Below are 18,046 nucleotides of genomic sequence, written 5' to 3'. Positions count from 1 at the left end.
TATATTATCAAATTAAATTAAATTAAATGTTATAGCTGTTTTGTACGTTCTCCTCCAGGACAGCATTATTCCATCCTGTCCACTAGAGGACGCGCTGTGACTCTATTCCAGTTTGTAAACAATCGTCTGTGTTTGGAACTTCACTTCCTGTCATGCGCAGTAGCTTGATCCAAACATGGCGGCCGTAGCAGAAAAATCAACGAAAGAGCGCCTACTTTCTGTTTTGGATGATTTGGAGGTCTTATCTCGGTAAATAAAACACCAGGATATTTGTTTTCCGGTTGCAAACGTTCACTGTTTGCCGTTCTCGTGTTAAATGTTGACTTTTTGATGCTGTTTTTAGCTGTAACTTCCGACGCAGATGTTCAGATCCAGTGGATGAACGGTGTTCTGTGTTTTCTTTCATACATTCTTCATCTTAATATTATTTCTGTGCGTCGTGTCTGTATTTTAGGGAGCTGATAGAGATGCTGGCTTTGTCCAGGAGTCAGAAACTGCCCCAGCCTGGAGAGGACACTCAGGTAAAGAACCCAGAAAAACAACTATTAGCATTAGAGGGAGCTTTTAAAGCCCTTTTACTTCATTTAGATGCAACAGTTCGTCATTAGTTTAATAAAACAGAAGAAAAGGTGAATTAAAATACATGACTTCATACATGAGCAAAAGGCCACATGCAGTCATTGTTTTTAGAAGTTGAAAAGCTCCTTAATTTAGAAGAAATAATGAAAAGCAATGGTAAAACCGCACCATGACATCTGTTTAATAAAATACTGTAATGATGTGCAGTTTCTGTCTTTGGTCCAGCAGTGACACAGATTCATATTTTTAACTTTTTTTTTTTTTTTTTTTTTTTTACTCATCCAGGTGCTTCACTGTGCAGGGTTATCCTCAGTTTTCAGAAGATTTAATTTAAAATGCTAGAACTGATCGAGTTCTTGCATTTTCAATAAGTTTATTGGAGCCACAGGTGCATGGGTTTGAGTCCAGCAGCAGCAGTGTTTCAATATCAGATAAGCAAGGTAGATTTATTTGTATAGCACCAGTCTTACACAAGGCAATTCCCGATGCTTTACAAAACTAGAAAAGAGACAAGTTAAAACATAAATAATAATAAATTTAAATAAAGTAAAAGAGAAGAGTGCGGATAGAACCCTTTCAGTTGTTCTATGCACAGCTGAACAGAGCCGTTTTCAGCCTGGACTTAAACACTGTCAGAGTAGAGACCTGTCTCACTGTTCCAGAGTTTAGCTCATGGATCTGAAACGCAGCTTCACCCTGTTCAGTCCTGACTCTGGGCAGCAGCAGAAAGCCTGTCCCTGAGGTTCTCAGGGTCCCAGATGGTTCATATGGGGCCAACATGAGATGTACTTTGGCACTGGGTTACCTTGATCTGCCTTGACGGAGGTCTGCGCTCCCCGAGTGCTTTTCTAGTTTTACATGAATTTTGTTCAGGAATGCCCAAAATGGCTTGGATGTGGCGTCTAAGAATTATAATGGAAAAGGAAAACCCTGCTGTGTTTCAGCATAATAAGATTGTAACCACGTCAAGAAAAAGCTTTAAAGTTTTGGGAGAAAAGGATAATAATACACTTTAAAGTTTGTGACCTCTGCATAGATTGAACATTCTGCATAGATGTGACCCAGAATGAGACAGAGGCGGTGGCATCGCATCTACTTGACCTTCAGCTGGCTCAAGATATTTATAAGCAGCTATGTTTGGCACTTTAAATAATTTTACACCTGAGTAAAGTAACAAGTACCAAGTTAAAACAGCATGGCAATTATATTTACTGGTAGTGCATCAAACTAATGAGGAAAATGGAATTCTATGTAAAAGTTCCTGTGACCGTGTTACTGTATTTCACTGTAGATGGACAAAATGAGAATCTTTACATCTGTCATTTATGATATTCATTCACCTCCTTCATACCTGGTTTGTAGATCCTGGAACTGCTGGTGCAGAGGGACAGGGAGTTCCAGGAGCTGATGGAGGTGGCCCAGCAGCAGGGGAAAGTCCACCAGGAAATGCAGCTGCTGGAGAAGGAGGTGGAGAAGAGAGACAGTGACATCCAGCAGCTCCAGAAACAGCTGAAGGAGGCTGAACACATCCTGGTGGGTTCTGCTGTCCGAGCGTTCAGTAACACCAAAAAAAAAAAAAAAAAAAGCTGATATTCAGAATGTAAGGTTTGGGTTTTACTCAAAAGAAAAGGTCTGGTTCAAAGGAGAAACACTCGACATCAGGGCTGTCAAACTCAGTTTAGTTCAGGTTCCACATTCAGCCCAATGTGATCTCAAGTGGGTCAGAGAAGTAAAATAATAGAATAATAACCTCTAAATGATCTTAAACCTTTCTCTGTGTTTTAAAGTGAAAGAAGTAAAATTACATGAAAATGTTTACATCTACAAACTATCCTTTTAAAAAAAATGCGAATGATCTGAACCTGAAGTCTCTTAAGAAAAACAAGGGCAATTTTAATAATATTACAGCTCAGGTTATCATTTACACATGTACATTACAAGTTACAGATCATAGTGGATCTACAAATACACAAAACATTTAGTTGTTTTGAGAGATTTGAGAAACATGAACACAATTGCAACAGAAAAAAATACTAAAAAAAACCCATAAATATGTACAAAGTAAAGAAGAACAAGAACGAAAGTTGTATAAAAATTAATAGAAATTTTAGAAACATGAACAAAATGAACAAAAATAAACTAAAAAAAAAATAACAAAAAGCTAACAAAAAATATGATCAGATTAAACATTAACAAGAACAAAACATGCTCAAAAATGAACAAAAACTTGAGAAACTAAATTATGTTAAAATTGCACTTAACTTCTCTAAAGACATTTCAGCTTCTTCATATTTATGGTGAAAGGATAATTTATAAATGTAAACACTGTCATGTAACTTCCCTTATTTACGTCAGTGCATCACCCACCGGCACAATAGTTTGTACTTTTATCTTTTGACCACTAGGTGTCAGTAGTGTTGTGATTAGTAATCTAAAAGGCTTCACTTCAGTGCCCATGATCAAATCCAGTCACTAAAATCTAGGAGAACAGAAAGAAAAATGGTGACTTTTAAGACTGTTGATGATGCAGAAAGGATTTTTAATTGGCTGATTTTTTTCAAAAGTCAGAAGTGGAAGGAATCTCAATGCCTCATCTATTAAAACAGATTGAAGACTGTATGTGGATCAGATGTGTTGTGTTATTAACATGTAGTAAACGGTGATGGTGAATCCAGTTGTGACTACTTAAGGTTTTCCTCTTTGTGTTTTCAGGCCACTGCTGTTTATCAGGCAAAAGAGAAACTCAAATCTATTGACAAAGCCAGAAAAGGTGAGTCACCGTGTGTCGGATCAAATGGTTCCATGTGTTGGTGTTGCACTATATGGACAAAAGTATGTGGACTCGTTGAATTCAGATGTTTCTTTTCTAACAGGGGTCTGGGATACAAAACAGTAATGACTGATGTCAGAATATAGTTTTATATTGGGATAAATATCATTGCATTGGTTAGTTTGGTTTAAGTTGTTATCTTTGTTTCCAAAATGCTTCAGAGATGATTTTGACTTAATTTCTCTCAACATTGATTTTGTTTTTTTATATTTAAATTCAAAAAAAAAAAAAGTTCTACCTTTAAATTTCTAAAATATTTGTCATGCTTTGACTGTAAATAATAATTTTCTCTCATAACTAACCATCTACTTTCTTCACATCTCACTGAAGAAGAAAAATCTCCCACGAAATATTAATGTTTGTAAACTTTATGGACAAAAATATTGGGACACATCATGTCTACAGCTGTAAGATGTCCTGTTCATAATAATTTGAGATAAAAACGTCAATATTTCCTTAAAGTTTAATGGGAGATTTTTCTTCCTCAGTGAGATGTGAAGAAAGTAGACGGTTAGTTGTGGTAGAAAATTATTACTTACAGTCAGAGAATGACAAATATTTTAGAAATTTAGAGGTAGAACATTAAAAATCATAGTCATGGATTAGATATATAAAACAAAATCAGTGTTGAGAGAAATTCAGTCAAAACCATCTCTGAGGCATTTTAGAAACAAAGATAAGAAGTTAAACCAAACTAACCAATGCAATGATATTTATCCCAATATAAAACTGTATTCTGACATTAGTCATTATTGTTTTGTATCCCAGACCCCTGTTAGAAAAGAAACACCTGAACTCAACGTGTCCACATACTTTTGTCCACATAGTGTACCTTTGTCTGTCTGATGATGAAACATTCTTTCCATGTTTTTTGCAGGAAGTATCTCCTCAGAGGAAATCATCAAATACGCCCACAGGATCAGTGCCAGTAATGCCGTGTGCGCTCCACTCAACTGGGTTCCAGGTAAGTTCCAGACGGTCACTGCCCATCCTGCTAAACCCCAGAAGAGTCTGGTTTCATCTTAACTAATTCAAATGTTGGTCTCAGGTGATCCACGCAGACCCTACCCCACCGACCTGGAAATGCGCAGTGGGATGCTGGGTCACATGGCTAATCTACCAACCAATGGAGTCAACGGACACCTGCCAGGGGACGCACTGGCTGCTGGGAGGCTGCCAGGTGAGTCTGTCCAAAGCTCAGTTAAAAGAGGAAAAAATAACAAGTTAAATAGGTTTAAAGTTCAGTCTTCTCTAAGTTTAGGAAGGAAACAGTAGTGAAATCATCTGATCAGTTTGCAGTCGTCAGTGTTGGCTGACACAAACAGAAGAGAATCGATTAAATAAATATATGTCATAGTTTCATTCAGTCTTTCCAGGTTTCCATCCAGCTGTTTTTATTTGTGTTTTCATGTTGTGCATAAAAAATGCATCACAAACCTGGGGTGGAAATGATAAAAATATAAAAACCTTTCGAAAGTCTTACATTTTGTTTGTAAACATGTGTGGTAGTAAAGAAACCAGAGAATATGTATATTTAACTGTAAGAAAAGAAAACAAAAGAAATTAGGTATGCTACTCCAGTCAGTGCAACAATATTAACAAAAAAAAAAGTCAGAAAATAAGAATAGAACGAATATAAAATTACACAAACTAAAAAGTTAAATAAGAAAGTAGACTATAAATTAAAAAAAAAACAAGTAAAATAAGAATAGAACTAAAGCAGAATAAAATAAAAAATAGACATAAAACATGAGTAGACACAATATTAACTGTGTGTGTATACATATATATATATATATATATATATATATATATATATATATATATATATATATATATATATATATATATATATATACACACACACACACAAAAGCAGAGAGTTTTGAGTTTTTTCACAAAAGCCGGATTACTTAAGTGTTTGAGCATCACTGTGTAAAAGACTATAAAAATCACACAAAATACTGAAAAATATTGGCAATATACAAAAACTACAAAGATAATGTATATATTAAATATAGAATATATTACAGATAAAACAAATATGTGGAACATATAAGGGTATATACAGGTAATAAAGGACATATACATGGTTAAACTAAAAACAAGGTGCATAAAAAAAAAAAAAAAACACTCAAAAAATATTTTCAATTTTTCCGAATATTCATCCATTCAAGAAAAAGTTGAAACAGGAGTATTTTAGGACTAATAATTTAAATTAAATAATACATAGCAATAAATAAAGTAACAAAAACAAAATAAAGAAGCAGAAAGTAACATCGGTATCAGCCCAGACTTTGCAGTCAGTGCATGTGTACAAATCTAGTATGTGTTTGTGGTCTGACGTTACGTCTGAATGAAAGCTCAGATGGAGAAGGTAACTGCTCATATTCACAGCCTCAGATGAACCAGGTCTTGTTCAGTATGTGGTTCTTCTTTTTCTGTCCACCTCAGACGTCCTGACCCCAAACTACCACTGGCACTCGTCGGACGTCCCGGTGGGGATGCTGCCTCCTCACCACGGCAACGACTTCGGCCTGGAGCCTCCGGGTCACAACAAAGAGAACGAGGACGATGTGGAGGCCATGTCGACCGATTCATCCAGCAGCAGCAGCGACTCCGACTGAAGACACGGCATGATGGGAAACGTGTCTGCACCGCTGAACTCTATATGACGGATGTGTGGATTAGTGACATGAACGACACATGGACGGATGTGTTTAGGCTCTGGTTTGCGTCTCCAGGTCCAACGCTGCTCAGATACATTAACATAGACCACGGGTGTCAAACATACGGCCCGTGGGGCAAAACCAGACCGCCAAAGGATCCAAACTGGCCCATGGGAGGACTTTGTGAAATGCAAAAATAACACTGAATATATTACCAATTAGTGGTGTTACAATCATATTAGTTCAGGTTCCACATACAGTCCTGGAAAAAATTATTAGACCACCCCTTGTTTTCTTCAATTTCTTGTTCATTTTAATGCCTGGTCCAACTAAAGGTACATTTGTTTGGACAAATATAATGATAACTACAAAAATAGCTCATAAGAGTTTAATTTCAGAGCTGATATCTATCCATTTAACATGTTTTCTTGATAATAACCAAAATCACTTCAGTTCTTCCATCAATATCTACGTCATTGTACTGACAAAAACAGTGCTTTTAGACATTCCATGTTTTCTTTTCTGTCTGTTGTAGTCACATGATACACACAGGTGTTAGGACTGGATTGCATAACCATTGTTTTTGATGACTGTTGATGGTCTAATAATATTTTACGCGACTGTACAGAACAATGTCTATCTAAAGTGGATCAGACCAATAAAATAATAACAATAACCTATAAATAATGACAACTCCAAAATTTTCTCAGTTTTAGTGTAAAAAAAGGAAAATTCCATGAAAATGTTTACTTTCAGTCTATCCTTTGAAAAAAAATGTGATCAACTTAAACGAATATGAACAACATGAAATGAAAAGTGCAATTTTACTAAATGTTTAGTGTATTTGTAGATCCACTGTGATTAGTAAGATGTTATGCACATGTGTAAATAATAAACTGAGGCAGAATATTGTTAAAATTGCACTGATTTTTTCTTAAGGCATTTCAGGTTGTTCATGTTATTCACATTTTTAAGGAAACTTTATAGATGTAAACATTTTCACTATGTAACTGTACTTTTTTCACTTATTATTTTAGTGGTCTGACCCACTTCAGATCATTTTGAGCTGAATGTGGCCCCTGAACTAAAATAAGTCTGACACCCCTGACATGGACATTTATTTTGTGACAACACTTCTCTTACATAACTCATCATACAGGGTTTTATCTGTCAGTGATGGAAGATCTCATTTCCAAAATGCACTGCATCAATTTCAGAAGAGGCTCTTGATGTTCATACATATTGATTAAAGAGTAATTTCGAGAGCCAGTTGATCATTATCATTTATTATCATTAAATGAGCCGAGGATTTAAGATCCCCTCAGTATTTTTAGCGTAAAGTGAACTCAGGCTAAAGTGCTAATACAGCGTTTTCCTTATGAGTCATTTTTTGTCCACATTATTAGGTTGATCAAAGTTCATTCGCAGCACATTTCAGACAGATTAGTGTCTGATGACGAAGACAGTACATATGTAAGAATAAAGCAAGGATAAGAAAAGATGAAAATGTTGTAAAATGGATTAAAAACATTAAAAATGAGCATTTGAATAGCCAGTATAAAGAGGTCCGTTTTACATTTTAGCACTGTTATGATCTGTGAATCATGCAAACATTAATACAGCAGTCTGAAATGTCCACTTTCATCTTCTGTTTTACTGCAAAACAGGCGGAGTTTGTAGAGGAAAGTGCCCTCAGGGTTGTTCAGCAGACAAATGAACCTGTCCTCGATTACAGATTTGTTATGTTTCTACAAACCAGCCCATGTTAAAGAGTTTCAAAGTGAATGATCCAGATGCTGTAGGTCAGGGGTGTCAAACTCAGATCCTCGAGGGCCGGTATCCTGCATGTTTTAGATGTTTCCCTCTTCCATCACACCTGGAAGCCATTACATCGTTATCAGGCTTCTGCAGAGCATGATGATGAGCTGATCATTAATTTAACCAGGTGTGGAAGGAAGAGGGAAATATCTAAAACATGCAGGATACCGGCCCTTGAGGACCGGAGTTTGACACCTGTGCTGTAGGTGTAGATGGGAATCAGGAGACATGGTCTGAGCGGTAGTCGACTGGATGTGTTTGTAAAGTGCTCTTTTTGTCTTGTCTCATTATCTAAACTGTTAATTTACCTCTGTGTAAATAAAACTGTACATACTCGACTTGTAAATAAATACCTTTTGAATAGAACTTGTGTTTGTGCCTGCTTTAATTTACTTTATTAAGCTTGTCTGTGAATTGAACCTCCTGTTTCTATTTAGCATCATGTAGTAAGTTTGACACTGTAGGATTAAATACATCTGATAGGAGACATGTCTTGCTTTACATACCTGTAATGAAATTTATAAGTAAGATGCAGTGTTTTTGTAAAATTATTAATCTCACTAAAATTATTTTAAACAGGAGCAATACTACTGAAAAATGAGAATTATAAAAAACTGAACCACTGCTAACCCAAAGGCCTACAATTACATATAAAAAATGGTAAACACTACAAAATGTTTGACAAACTAAGATGATTTATGACTATGTAGGGGGTTGAGTGTTTTAATGTTGAATAAAATAGTATTTTATAAGGCTGGATGATGCCTGAAATACTGTTAAGATCCTGATTTAGACTAATGCAGTATTTTATTTAGGTTATAGGTCAGAATGACAGTATTCACAGGTTCAATACAAAGTGTTGCCTTCAGTGATCTCTGTATTTTTTTCATTTCCAGCATAAAGTAGCAGTTCTTTGACAAACTGATATATTTATCTAACAGATATTTGTCATTTTTGTAATAAATGGCTGATAACTGTCTTTTTCACATTCAATAATTACACTGTAAGCTGAAAACTTCCTATAACTTTCCCTTGATTACTCCGTGTTTCAGTGTAAGTGAACATTTCCGACAGTCCGTGAAGTAGGTAGCGCCCTACAAGCCGACTTCGCCTTTGACAGCGCATGCGCAGTATCTATTCCACTGAAGAAGCAGACATGGCGACGTCCCTGATCTGCGGCCGTTTGACGGCTAGCCTCAGAAACTCTGGGGCTAGAAACACTATCACCTCCGCTTCCAAGGTGAGTTTGTGTCTAGATTAAAGAGAAGCTCCCCGGCTTTAAGAGCAGGGGTCTGGAAGTATTCTGAGCCTTCCATAGTGCCTCCAGTGTGCCAAAAACTAACGGGGTCAAATTTGACATTAGCTCTTCTCCATTGAGTTTTGGATGTTTTGGCTAACATGCCAGGAAGCTCAGAGCTACCGTTAGCATGGTCAGCTGTCACTGCTCCGAAATGACCCAGCCAAAAACACTGCCATATGTACACATAATATTTGTTCATTTGAGATATTTCTGTGCTATAAGGAAATGCCTTCCACTGTGAATGTTGGCGCCAGTAAACACAGTGACCTCCAGGCTTCCCCCTGACGGCAGCTGCTAGCCGCCGCTGAGCCTCACGCTGTCGCATCTGTCCCACTGTGTCTTCATGGAAAGTTGTGAGCACAAATCCGCTCAGCAGCAGTGAGTCCAAACCGGCTCAGAGGCTCTGTCACACAGCAGGGCCGCAGCACGAATACCAGACAAAACAACAAACCCGTCCCTGCCCTGGTATTCTGCAGAGGCGAATTATTCTGCAAGTGCTAACAAGTCATGGTGTAATGACAACCGCAACATGTTGATCTTAGCCTCAAGCATTCTAGATCAAATTATAATTGCATGGAAAGATGCCAGTTTATTGACTGAATGTACGGCAACTTATATTAGACTGGGCTTATTGAGTTTGTTTTTGTCATGTTTTTTAACGCTGCATTACCCAGACACACATCCTCTACAGGCAGAGTATAAAGAAGAGTAGAAGGACTGCCAATAGAGGAGTGCAGCTGCAGAATATGTGGTCTTACTATAGGTCAGGGTAGGATTCAGAGGTAGTTCAGGCAGGGTTAGCAGCTGGTGTCACATGTCAGAGGTGAGACTCTTTATGACAGAGCTGTTAACCACTGTATACAGGTCTGATGCACAGATGATAAATAAAAACAACCCCCATTGATGTTGTATCTGGTAAAAATCTTAGGTCCTTGTCTAATTTATGTTGCAGGTTATTTCCAGTATTGCTTGATCCTGACTTTTTGCGATGCATATAGATAAATCGCCTATGTATAGCTTTGAAAGATTGTATGTAGTTAATAATACTTGAAGATTTAATAAAATTAAGTAGGGATGCATTATTGAAGCTACAGCTGCTTTAAATTCTGATTGTAATGACAACAATACAGTGCACTCATCTGTCCTCCATACTGTCTGCACACTGCTGGATTAGCATTTATGTTAAATTCATTAGACATGGTAAATACCATGACTGGTTAATAAGCATAAGGATAATTTACACAGGCCATAGGCATCAGATTAAGAAAAAATAGGTCATTGTTAAGATTCTTTGTCAATTCTTGGACCGACTCACGGGACATCTTTCTACAAGACTAGACTGAGACATTGAAAGGGTGCATTGTTATATGTCCCACAGGAAGTGCTTGGTCATCTTTTTTATAGTGCATATTCATCAGGAATACACCAGAATTCACCAGAATCTTCACAGACAGATTTCTGGGAGCTAAAAATGGACATTTCTTTGAATTTCACACATGTTGACCTGCTGAACTCTGCTTTAAGGAATCTATTTTTGAACTGTTAGCCTATATTGCAGATCAGCAGTCTCCTCTGTAAATGATGCTGCCGTCATTATTGGGTCAATGGTGTGTCGCTGATAGTAAACGCATTTAAATTGGGGTAAAACTGGAAAATAAACAGACTTTTTCCCCTAAATTTTCTGGAGAATACTTGGGGAAAGATGGCAAATAAGTTACTTGCTTAAAAATGCCAAATTCTCCTTGTTTTTAATGCAGTGCTCTTGGTGTGAGAGTTATAATTAATTTGAGGTGGCCAAATGAACTTCCAGAGATGGCAAGGTGGTTTAATACTTATCTTTCTTTGGTAGTTTCATCATTTGACATTACCCAGTCATAATTTTTGATATCAAAATGGTAGAAATCCACACCAAAAGCTCAGGTTAAATCTAGAGACTGATTCTCCACAGCTGGAACTCTGCTGCGCCCTGTTGTTCACTAATGCGATCAAAGATCAAACTATCCTTAATCCTACTCCCTCTAGACATAATAAATGCAACTCCCGTCATACTTTTAATGGTACATGGTCTCCTGGTAGATGTCACTTTCACACTCTAGTTTCCTCAGATCAGATCATCCGTGTGTTTTTTTCTAAGTATCAGAACGAGGTGTGGTTGAAGGTTGAATGACTCAGATTTACCTGCAACAAGTGCATCATTCATATATCGATGTCAATGCTGAAGAGCCTGGTTTTGTTCACAGAATATCACAATCGATATTATCAACCATCTGTCCAGTGTACTGTCTAACAGGATTTTCTTATTTCTTTTAATTTGTCTGTTTTTGTCTTTGTTTTTCCATTTTTCTCTCATCTCAAGGCAATTAAATGCTAAAATTTTTATTCATTTACTATTCAATCATACTACATTATGAATATTGTTTTTAAAAATGGTACCAATGTCATCTGTATTTATATGGGACCAACATAAATACAAATGTATATTCTACCAAACCTGATGTTGAACTCTTGTCCAGTTATCTGTAATTATCCAACACTGTGATATTTGTTATAAAGATGTTTGTGTATGTGACTCAGTTGGAGATCAGATGTGTTGAGAAACACATGTACTTCTTGGATTCCTCATTTATTTCCCATGTGCACATCTTGGTTTCATATCCTTAATCAGGTTTCATTGTCCTGCTGAGTTCGACCTGAGGAACTTTGTTATAAAAAGGAAAACTGGATGGTTTGGTTTTGCCATTGGGTCGTTTTGGACTTAAGGTTCTATTGTCAAGAGTTTACAACTGTTGTTCTCAAAAATGCAGCTAAAAGATCCCACTTGTCCCTTATCCTTTTACTGTACTTCTTAACAAACAAGTCCTGGTTTTGTTTGTTCAAAAGCCTCTTCTGTTTGGAAAAAATAACCAACACTGAGACACTGTTTTACATCTAAATAGATAAGGGCTGCAACGACTAGTCGACCAGGTGACAAATATTCAATGGTAAAATTAGTTGATGACTAATTTAATCGTCGATAGGTCATTAGTGACATCATGCACTTTTCTTTAGTTTATTGATGATTTCAACTCTTAAGTATTTAGTTGTTTGTTTAACATACTTTGTTCGACACTGTAACTGTTCTGCACAAAATGCACTTTTATTAAAGGGGAAAAAAGTATTTTATTGCTGCTGCAATTATTTCTTGAATATTGAATTGATTATTAAATTGAATGAGATTAGATGGAATTTTATTGCTCAGTTGGGCAGAGCCCTTAGGAAATTGAAGTTACAGTAGCAGCACAAACACCAAACGTGTGTGTGTGTGTGTGTGTATATAAGAAAATGGTTATAACCATAACTATAACAACAGTAGTGAAAAAACAGGCGGATGCACATTGGAAAGTACTAGTGTAAACAATATCACAAGTCGACTGTTGAAATAGTCATTAGTTGCAGCCCTAACGTACAGTGGTTAGAAATCACTTCAACTATGAAAAAAGCCTCAGGTAGACTGGTTTGGTTTAAAGCTCTGCTGTTGTTGTGCCTCCAGGTTCTGGGTGGTTCCTCAGGTCTGTTTGGAGGCCATGTGCCCCAGCCTCAGCCCCCCCACCTGCAGCAGCAGCAGAGGAACCTGTCCCTGCATGAGTACATGAGCATCGGCCTGCTCAAAGAGGCCGGTATCTCAGTGCCAGCCGGCATGGTGGCCAGCTCATCAGAGGAGGCCTACGCCGTGGCCAAGGAGATTGGTGAGAAACTCACAGTCACAAAACAATATCACAGAGAAGGAACGGGTTCCATCCTGATCAGGAAGCTCAGGCTTTCCACAAACACGATATGTTATGAGTTTTACAAATGAAATGATTGAGCCTGTTTACATTCACACTAATACTCTGATCATTATCTGATTTCTGGAGTTATCACATTATTCAAGTTACCTTGTAAACAGGATAATCTGATCTGTTTTATCAGATAACAGCTGTAATCTGATTATGAGAAATCAGATTAACACACCTGGGTTTGTCCCAAATACTCAGATGTCTTCCTGCATGTATACAGGTTAATCTGGTTATATCTGCACATGTGTAAACACAATTAAATCACAGAAAATGGAAGTTATGTAGTCAAATGTGAGCTGAAGGGGGCTGAATTTCCATATTCAGAATCAGAATACTTGATTAATCCCAGGGGGAAATTATTGAAAATTGTGCCAACTTTTATTTACTTGCATTTACTATGTATTTATTTGCTTTACTTCGGGACAACAAACTGAGCCATTATATAACACACAGATCTAAAGCTCTGAAGTCGACCTAGTGCTAAGATTGATGATGTTAGCAGATCCACACATTCAGAGGTACTGAGCTCCAGTACCCGGTCCAGTCCAGTCCAGTCCTCATTTACAGAGCCTGTGTTTGAATCCCACTCGGAGTGTCCGTATCTCCTGACCTTTTGTGAGGGTTTAAAATGGCTGAAGCCAAGACTGTTGAGTATGTGGACGTGGTCTAAACATAGACTCGTGTCCTTGTGCTACAGGATGACACTTGACTTCAGTTCAGTCGAGTATATCTGTTCATATTTAACTCAGCGTCTGAATGGTAGCTTTTATAGTTACATGTTTTGTCTATGTTCCAGCTCACCACTATGATTAACTTTACTTTTATATTCACCAAAACTCCTGATGGTTTAATGCAAAAATGAGCAGTTTCAAGAGTTAAAAATGTCTGACTTTATTAGTGTATTTTTGCAGAGTTAAGTCATGTGTTTCTTTTCCATCAATTTTTAATGTCAGCTGGTTTTCAGGATCATCCTCTTGCCCCTGTCCTCAATTGTTGCATCTTGACTATTTCTCAGGAAGCTTTTATTTAGTAAACTGTCTTTGAGTAAGGACGCAACAATATAAGAGCCGGACAATGGTATCGGCATATTAGACATGTTTTCACCGATAGGTAGATATTAACTGTCATGTTATGTTTACACTTTGTCATGACTTTATATATGTTGAGTCTGTGCTCACTGAAAAATAATGTGAAGTGAAAGACTTAAAAATGGTGCCTATTTTTATATTAACAGGGTGACTGCAGATCTATATAAAATTAATCCTTAAATTTGACACTCTGATCCCACAGACACAATAAATGGTTCAACACAATAACTGTGAGGCCTGTTGGACTGATATTTATGTGAATGGAAGGAATGAAATTTGAATATGTCTTTAAAAGTCAAAAGTTCAGCTTCATCTGACCTGCAAATAACCTGTTTGTGTACTTTGTGTATTTTTTTGTGTATTTTAAGGTGTTTTTAAGGTGTTTTATACAAAAAAAATACACAAAAAATACATTTTAGTAAAATATATTTTGTGAATTTTGTTACAATACACAAAAAACACCTTAAACTACACAAAAAATACACTAAAATACAAAAAAAACCACACCTTAAAATACACTAAAATATTTTTGTGCATTTTAATGTATTTTAAGGTGGGTTTTTTTGTGTATTTTAGTGCATTTCAGTGTATTTTATGTTTTAGCATGTATTTTTTGTATATTTTAGTGCATTTTATTGTGTTCCTTAGTGCATTTTAATGTATTTTTTGTGCGTGTTGGTGTATAATAACTTCAACAAACATGGTTCAGGCTGGTTCAACACAATAACTATGGGACCTGTTGAACTGTTATTAATGTGAATGGAAGGAATGAAATGTGTAATTTTTTTTTTTAATCAATACTAAAACTGTTCTGTTTAATTCTGTTAATGCTTCATTGTGGAAACGTTCAGTCATATTATCTAATGTTACTGAATAGTGCAATTTAGCTCCACGACTGACTCAAATGTGCATCATAAAAGTTGTCACTTGTTGATTTTTGTCTGAATTTGTGTGTTTTGAGTGAATACATACAGCAGATGTTACAGATGGATGGACTGATGTGTGCTGGTGTGTTTTTGTTTTGTTTTGTTTTGTCAGGATCTAAGGACCTGGTGGTGAAGGCCCAGGTGTTGGCTGGAGGCAGAGGGAAGGGGACGTTTGAGGGTGGACTGAAAGGAGGCGTGAGGATCGTCTATTCGTAAGTCTATGATCCATGACAAATACACATTAAAAGACTAAATAATACAAGAATTCATTCACTGTGTGGCGTTTATGATTCATACCAACATTTTTTCTGGACTCGGGCATTGATGTTTTCCATCAGTTTGTGATTCTTATCCATTTATACACCATCAAATCCACTAAGTCTAGCATAAACAAATACCTACTCTATGTACAACCACATACATGTTATTTTTGACACCAGTGTACAGTGCAGCATGTCACATGTGAACGTTAATGAAGTGTACCGCACAGTCACATGACCAAGAAGCTTATTACTATGGATACAACAACCTGTCACATGTTTACTGAAGGTAATAATGTGAAATATTTTGCTGAAAAGAGGTTGTGCATATTGGTTGCGATCCTGCCGTTAGACACAAGGACACCATGTTGCCCATAATGCATTGTGGGATGCAGTATTTTACACAAGTAGCTCAAGTATCATAGTGAGATGGGGTTTTTTTTTCTTTTTTTTTCAGGGCAGTTTGCTTTCAGGTATTTGCAGTTTGGTCACATAATACTTTCTACTTTGACTCAGAATCAGTATGAAAGTAGTGCATATGGACAGAAGTATTGGGACACGTTGATTTCAGGTATAATCATAATATAAAGTTATATTATGATTATAAATGTCCTAGCTCTAAATTTGTAAAATATTTTTCCTGCTCTGACTGTAAATAATAATTTTCTACCACAACTAGCCATCTCCTTTCTTCACATCTCACTGAGGAAGAAAAATCCGCCATAAAACTTTAAGGAAATATTGATGTTTATAAACTATATGGACATAAATATTGGGACACATCATGTCTCCAGCTGTAAAATGTCCTGTTCATAATGATTTGAGATAAAAACATCAATATTTCCTGTGAATTATTATTTACAGTCAGAGCATTAAAAATGTTTTAGAAATTTAGAGGTAGAACATTTAAAATTGTAGTCATGGATAAAAAACAAAATCAGTGTTGAGAGAAAAACCATCTCTGAGGCATTTTGGAAGCAAAGATAACAATTCAAACCAAACTAACCAATGCAATGATATTTATCCCAATATAAAAGTATATTCTGACATTAGTCATTATTGTTTTGTATCCCAAACCCCTATTAGAAAAGAAACACCTGAATTCAACTTGTCCGCATACTTTTGTTCATATAGTGGACGTAGTTTTGACCACAAGTCTTCTTTCTTGACGATAAGCACTACAGAATTAACATTTTCCCTTGACTTTTTCAGGTTTCTTTCTGAAATGTTAATATGTTTCTTACTTGGCCACTGTTTCCAGAGTCACATGATGAAACGGTAGACCTATAGAACAGATGAACAGGTCTTTACATTGCATTAGAGGAGGGAAAAGCATGTTGCAGATACCCATAGTTTTATGTATGAGAAGTAAGCAGCATCACTTCTACGTCTCATTTCTCACTTCACTGTTGTCTCGTTCTCTCCAGACCGGAGGAGGCCCGTGACATTTCATCTCAGATGATCGGTCGTAAATTATACACCAAGCAGACCGGGGAGGCGGGTCGCATCTGCAACCAGGTGTTCATCTGTGAGCGCAGATACCCACGCAGAGAGTACTACTTCGCCATCACCATGGAGCGCTCCTATCAGGTCAGCGTCCCAGCATGTTTAGTTTTATATCTGTTTTTGATACTTATTTAGTTTGGTAGTTTGTATTAATTGTTTTAGCTGTGTCACTGCATCACATACACTATATAAAACTATATTCTGACATTAGTCATTATTGTTTTGTATCCCAGACCCCTGTTAGAAAAGAAACACCTGAATTCAACGTGTCCACATACTTTTGTCCATACAGTATATGTTGTATTTGTTTCATGTTTCTGTGTTTTTGCTGAATCCTCCATATACACCACTACTACTACTACTACTAGTCAAATTTCCATGAGAGGACAGTGAAGGATATCTGACATCATATCGCACAATGAGGGAAGCTGGGATTCCTTTAGTTCTTTTAACTGTGGACAAAGAAGCTGTGACTCAGAGACAGTCTAATGTTTATTAATCTGTTAATCTACTTATAATGAAATTGAATTGAGCTAATACTTTGACTGACAGAAAATTAGTCACCGTCAAGTGTCTCAATCTATTAAAATGAGTCATTTCTCAAGTAAAAATAGCACTAAGAGTTCTCCACTTCCTGGTTGTCAGTTTTGAGGATTTGCTGCGCTGCTTTGCTTTCATTAAAAAGCATCTATTTGTAGGTTTCGGCCTCTTTAGTCGAACATAATAATCTGAAATCTGAAAACCCGTGACGATATTTATTACCACTTGGTGACATTTCTTAGATTAAAGGATCAATCAGAAAAAATACCCAACAGATGAAGTGATTCACTCAGCTGTTTGTAGACAGAAAACTGTCCAGAAGGGAAAATAAAATGAAAAGCAGGAGGATAATCTGTACATAAGTCATTTTGAGTGACTTTAAGAAAGTTTTCAGGGCATATGCTGAAACAGGCCACTAGATGGCAGCACAGGACTGAAGGTCCCAGAACAGTACAGTGTCCTTGAGCAAAATATTCTGACAGGTGAAAAACAACAGCTGCAGACAATAGCAATAAAAAAAAAAGATTAGATGAGATTTAATTTTATTGTCATTACACAAGTACAAGTACAAGGTAACAAAATGCAGTTTAGCATCTAACCAGAAGTGCAGTCAGTAGATTTACAGCATGTGCATAAATAACAGGATACCTATGTGGTGCTATAAATATACTATATAGGTTATTATAAACAGATTAATTAACATGACAATGTGATG

The 18,046-nt window shown here is 36.6% G+C and overlaps 2 protein-coding genes and 1 long non-coding RNA gene across 3 annotated transcripts in view; all 3 read left to right on the top strand.

Moving 5' to 3' along the window:
- Positions 1-166: 166 nt before the first annotated feature.
- Positions 167-6,377, top strand: med4 (mediator complex subunit 4). The gene is made up of 7 exons (XM_030125844.1): positions 167-249; positions 455-521; positions 1,942-2,112; positions 3,292-3,349; positions 4,287-4,373; positions 4,458-4,589; positions 5,864-6,377. Exons 1-7 carry the CDS (start codon positions 176-178, stop codon positions 6,034-6,036), a joined length of 762 nt encoding a protein of 253 aa, XP_029981704.1. The 5' UTR covers positions 167-175; the 3' UTR covers positions 6,037-6,377.
- A 689-nt stretch (positions 6,378-7,066) lies between these two features.
- Positions 7,067-8,262, top strand: LOC115411795 (uncharacterized). The gene is made up of 2 exons (XR_003934266.1): positions 7,067-7,880; positions 8,103-8,262. It is a non-coding gene; the product is annotated as an uncharacterized LOC115411795 (long non-coding RNA).
- Positions 8,263-9,019: 757 nt separating this feature from the next.
- sucla2 (succinate-CoA ligase ADP-forming subunit beta) overlaps positions 9,020-18,046 on the top strand; it is a 34,661-nt gene continuing 25,634 nt past the window's right edge. The window contains exons 1-4 of the mRNA XM_030125599.1: positions 9,020-9,136; positions 12,726-12,921; positions 15,138-15,237; positions 16,713-16,875. Coding sequence (XP_029981459.1) covers positions 9,020-9,136; positions 12,726-12,921; positions 15,138-15,237; positions 16,713-16,875 — 576 coding nt within the window. The remainder of the gene's footprint in view (positions 9,137-12,725; positions 12,922-15,137; positions 15,238-16,712; positions 16,876-18,046) is intronic.

Source organism: Sphaeramia orbicularis, chromosome 21 (genome assembly GCF_902148855.1).
Source record: "Sphaeramia orbicularis chromosome 21, fSphaOr1.1, whole genome shotgun sequence".
NCBI classification, from domain to species: Eukaryota; Metazoa; Chordata; class Actinopteri; order Kurtiformes; family Apogonidae; genus Sphaeramia; species Sphaeramia orbicularis.
This window is presented reverse-complemented; position numbering and strand designations above follow the sequence as displayed.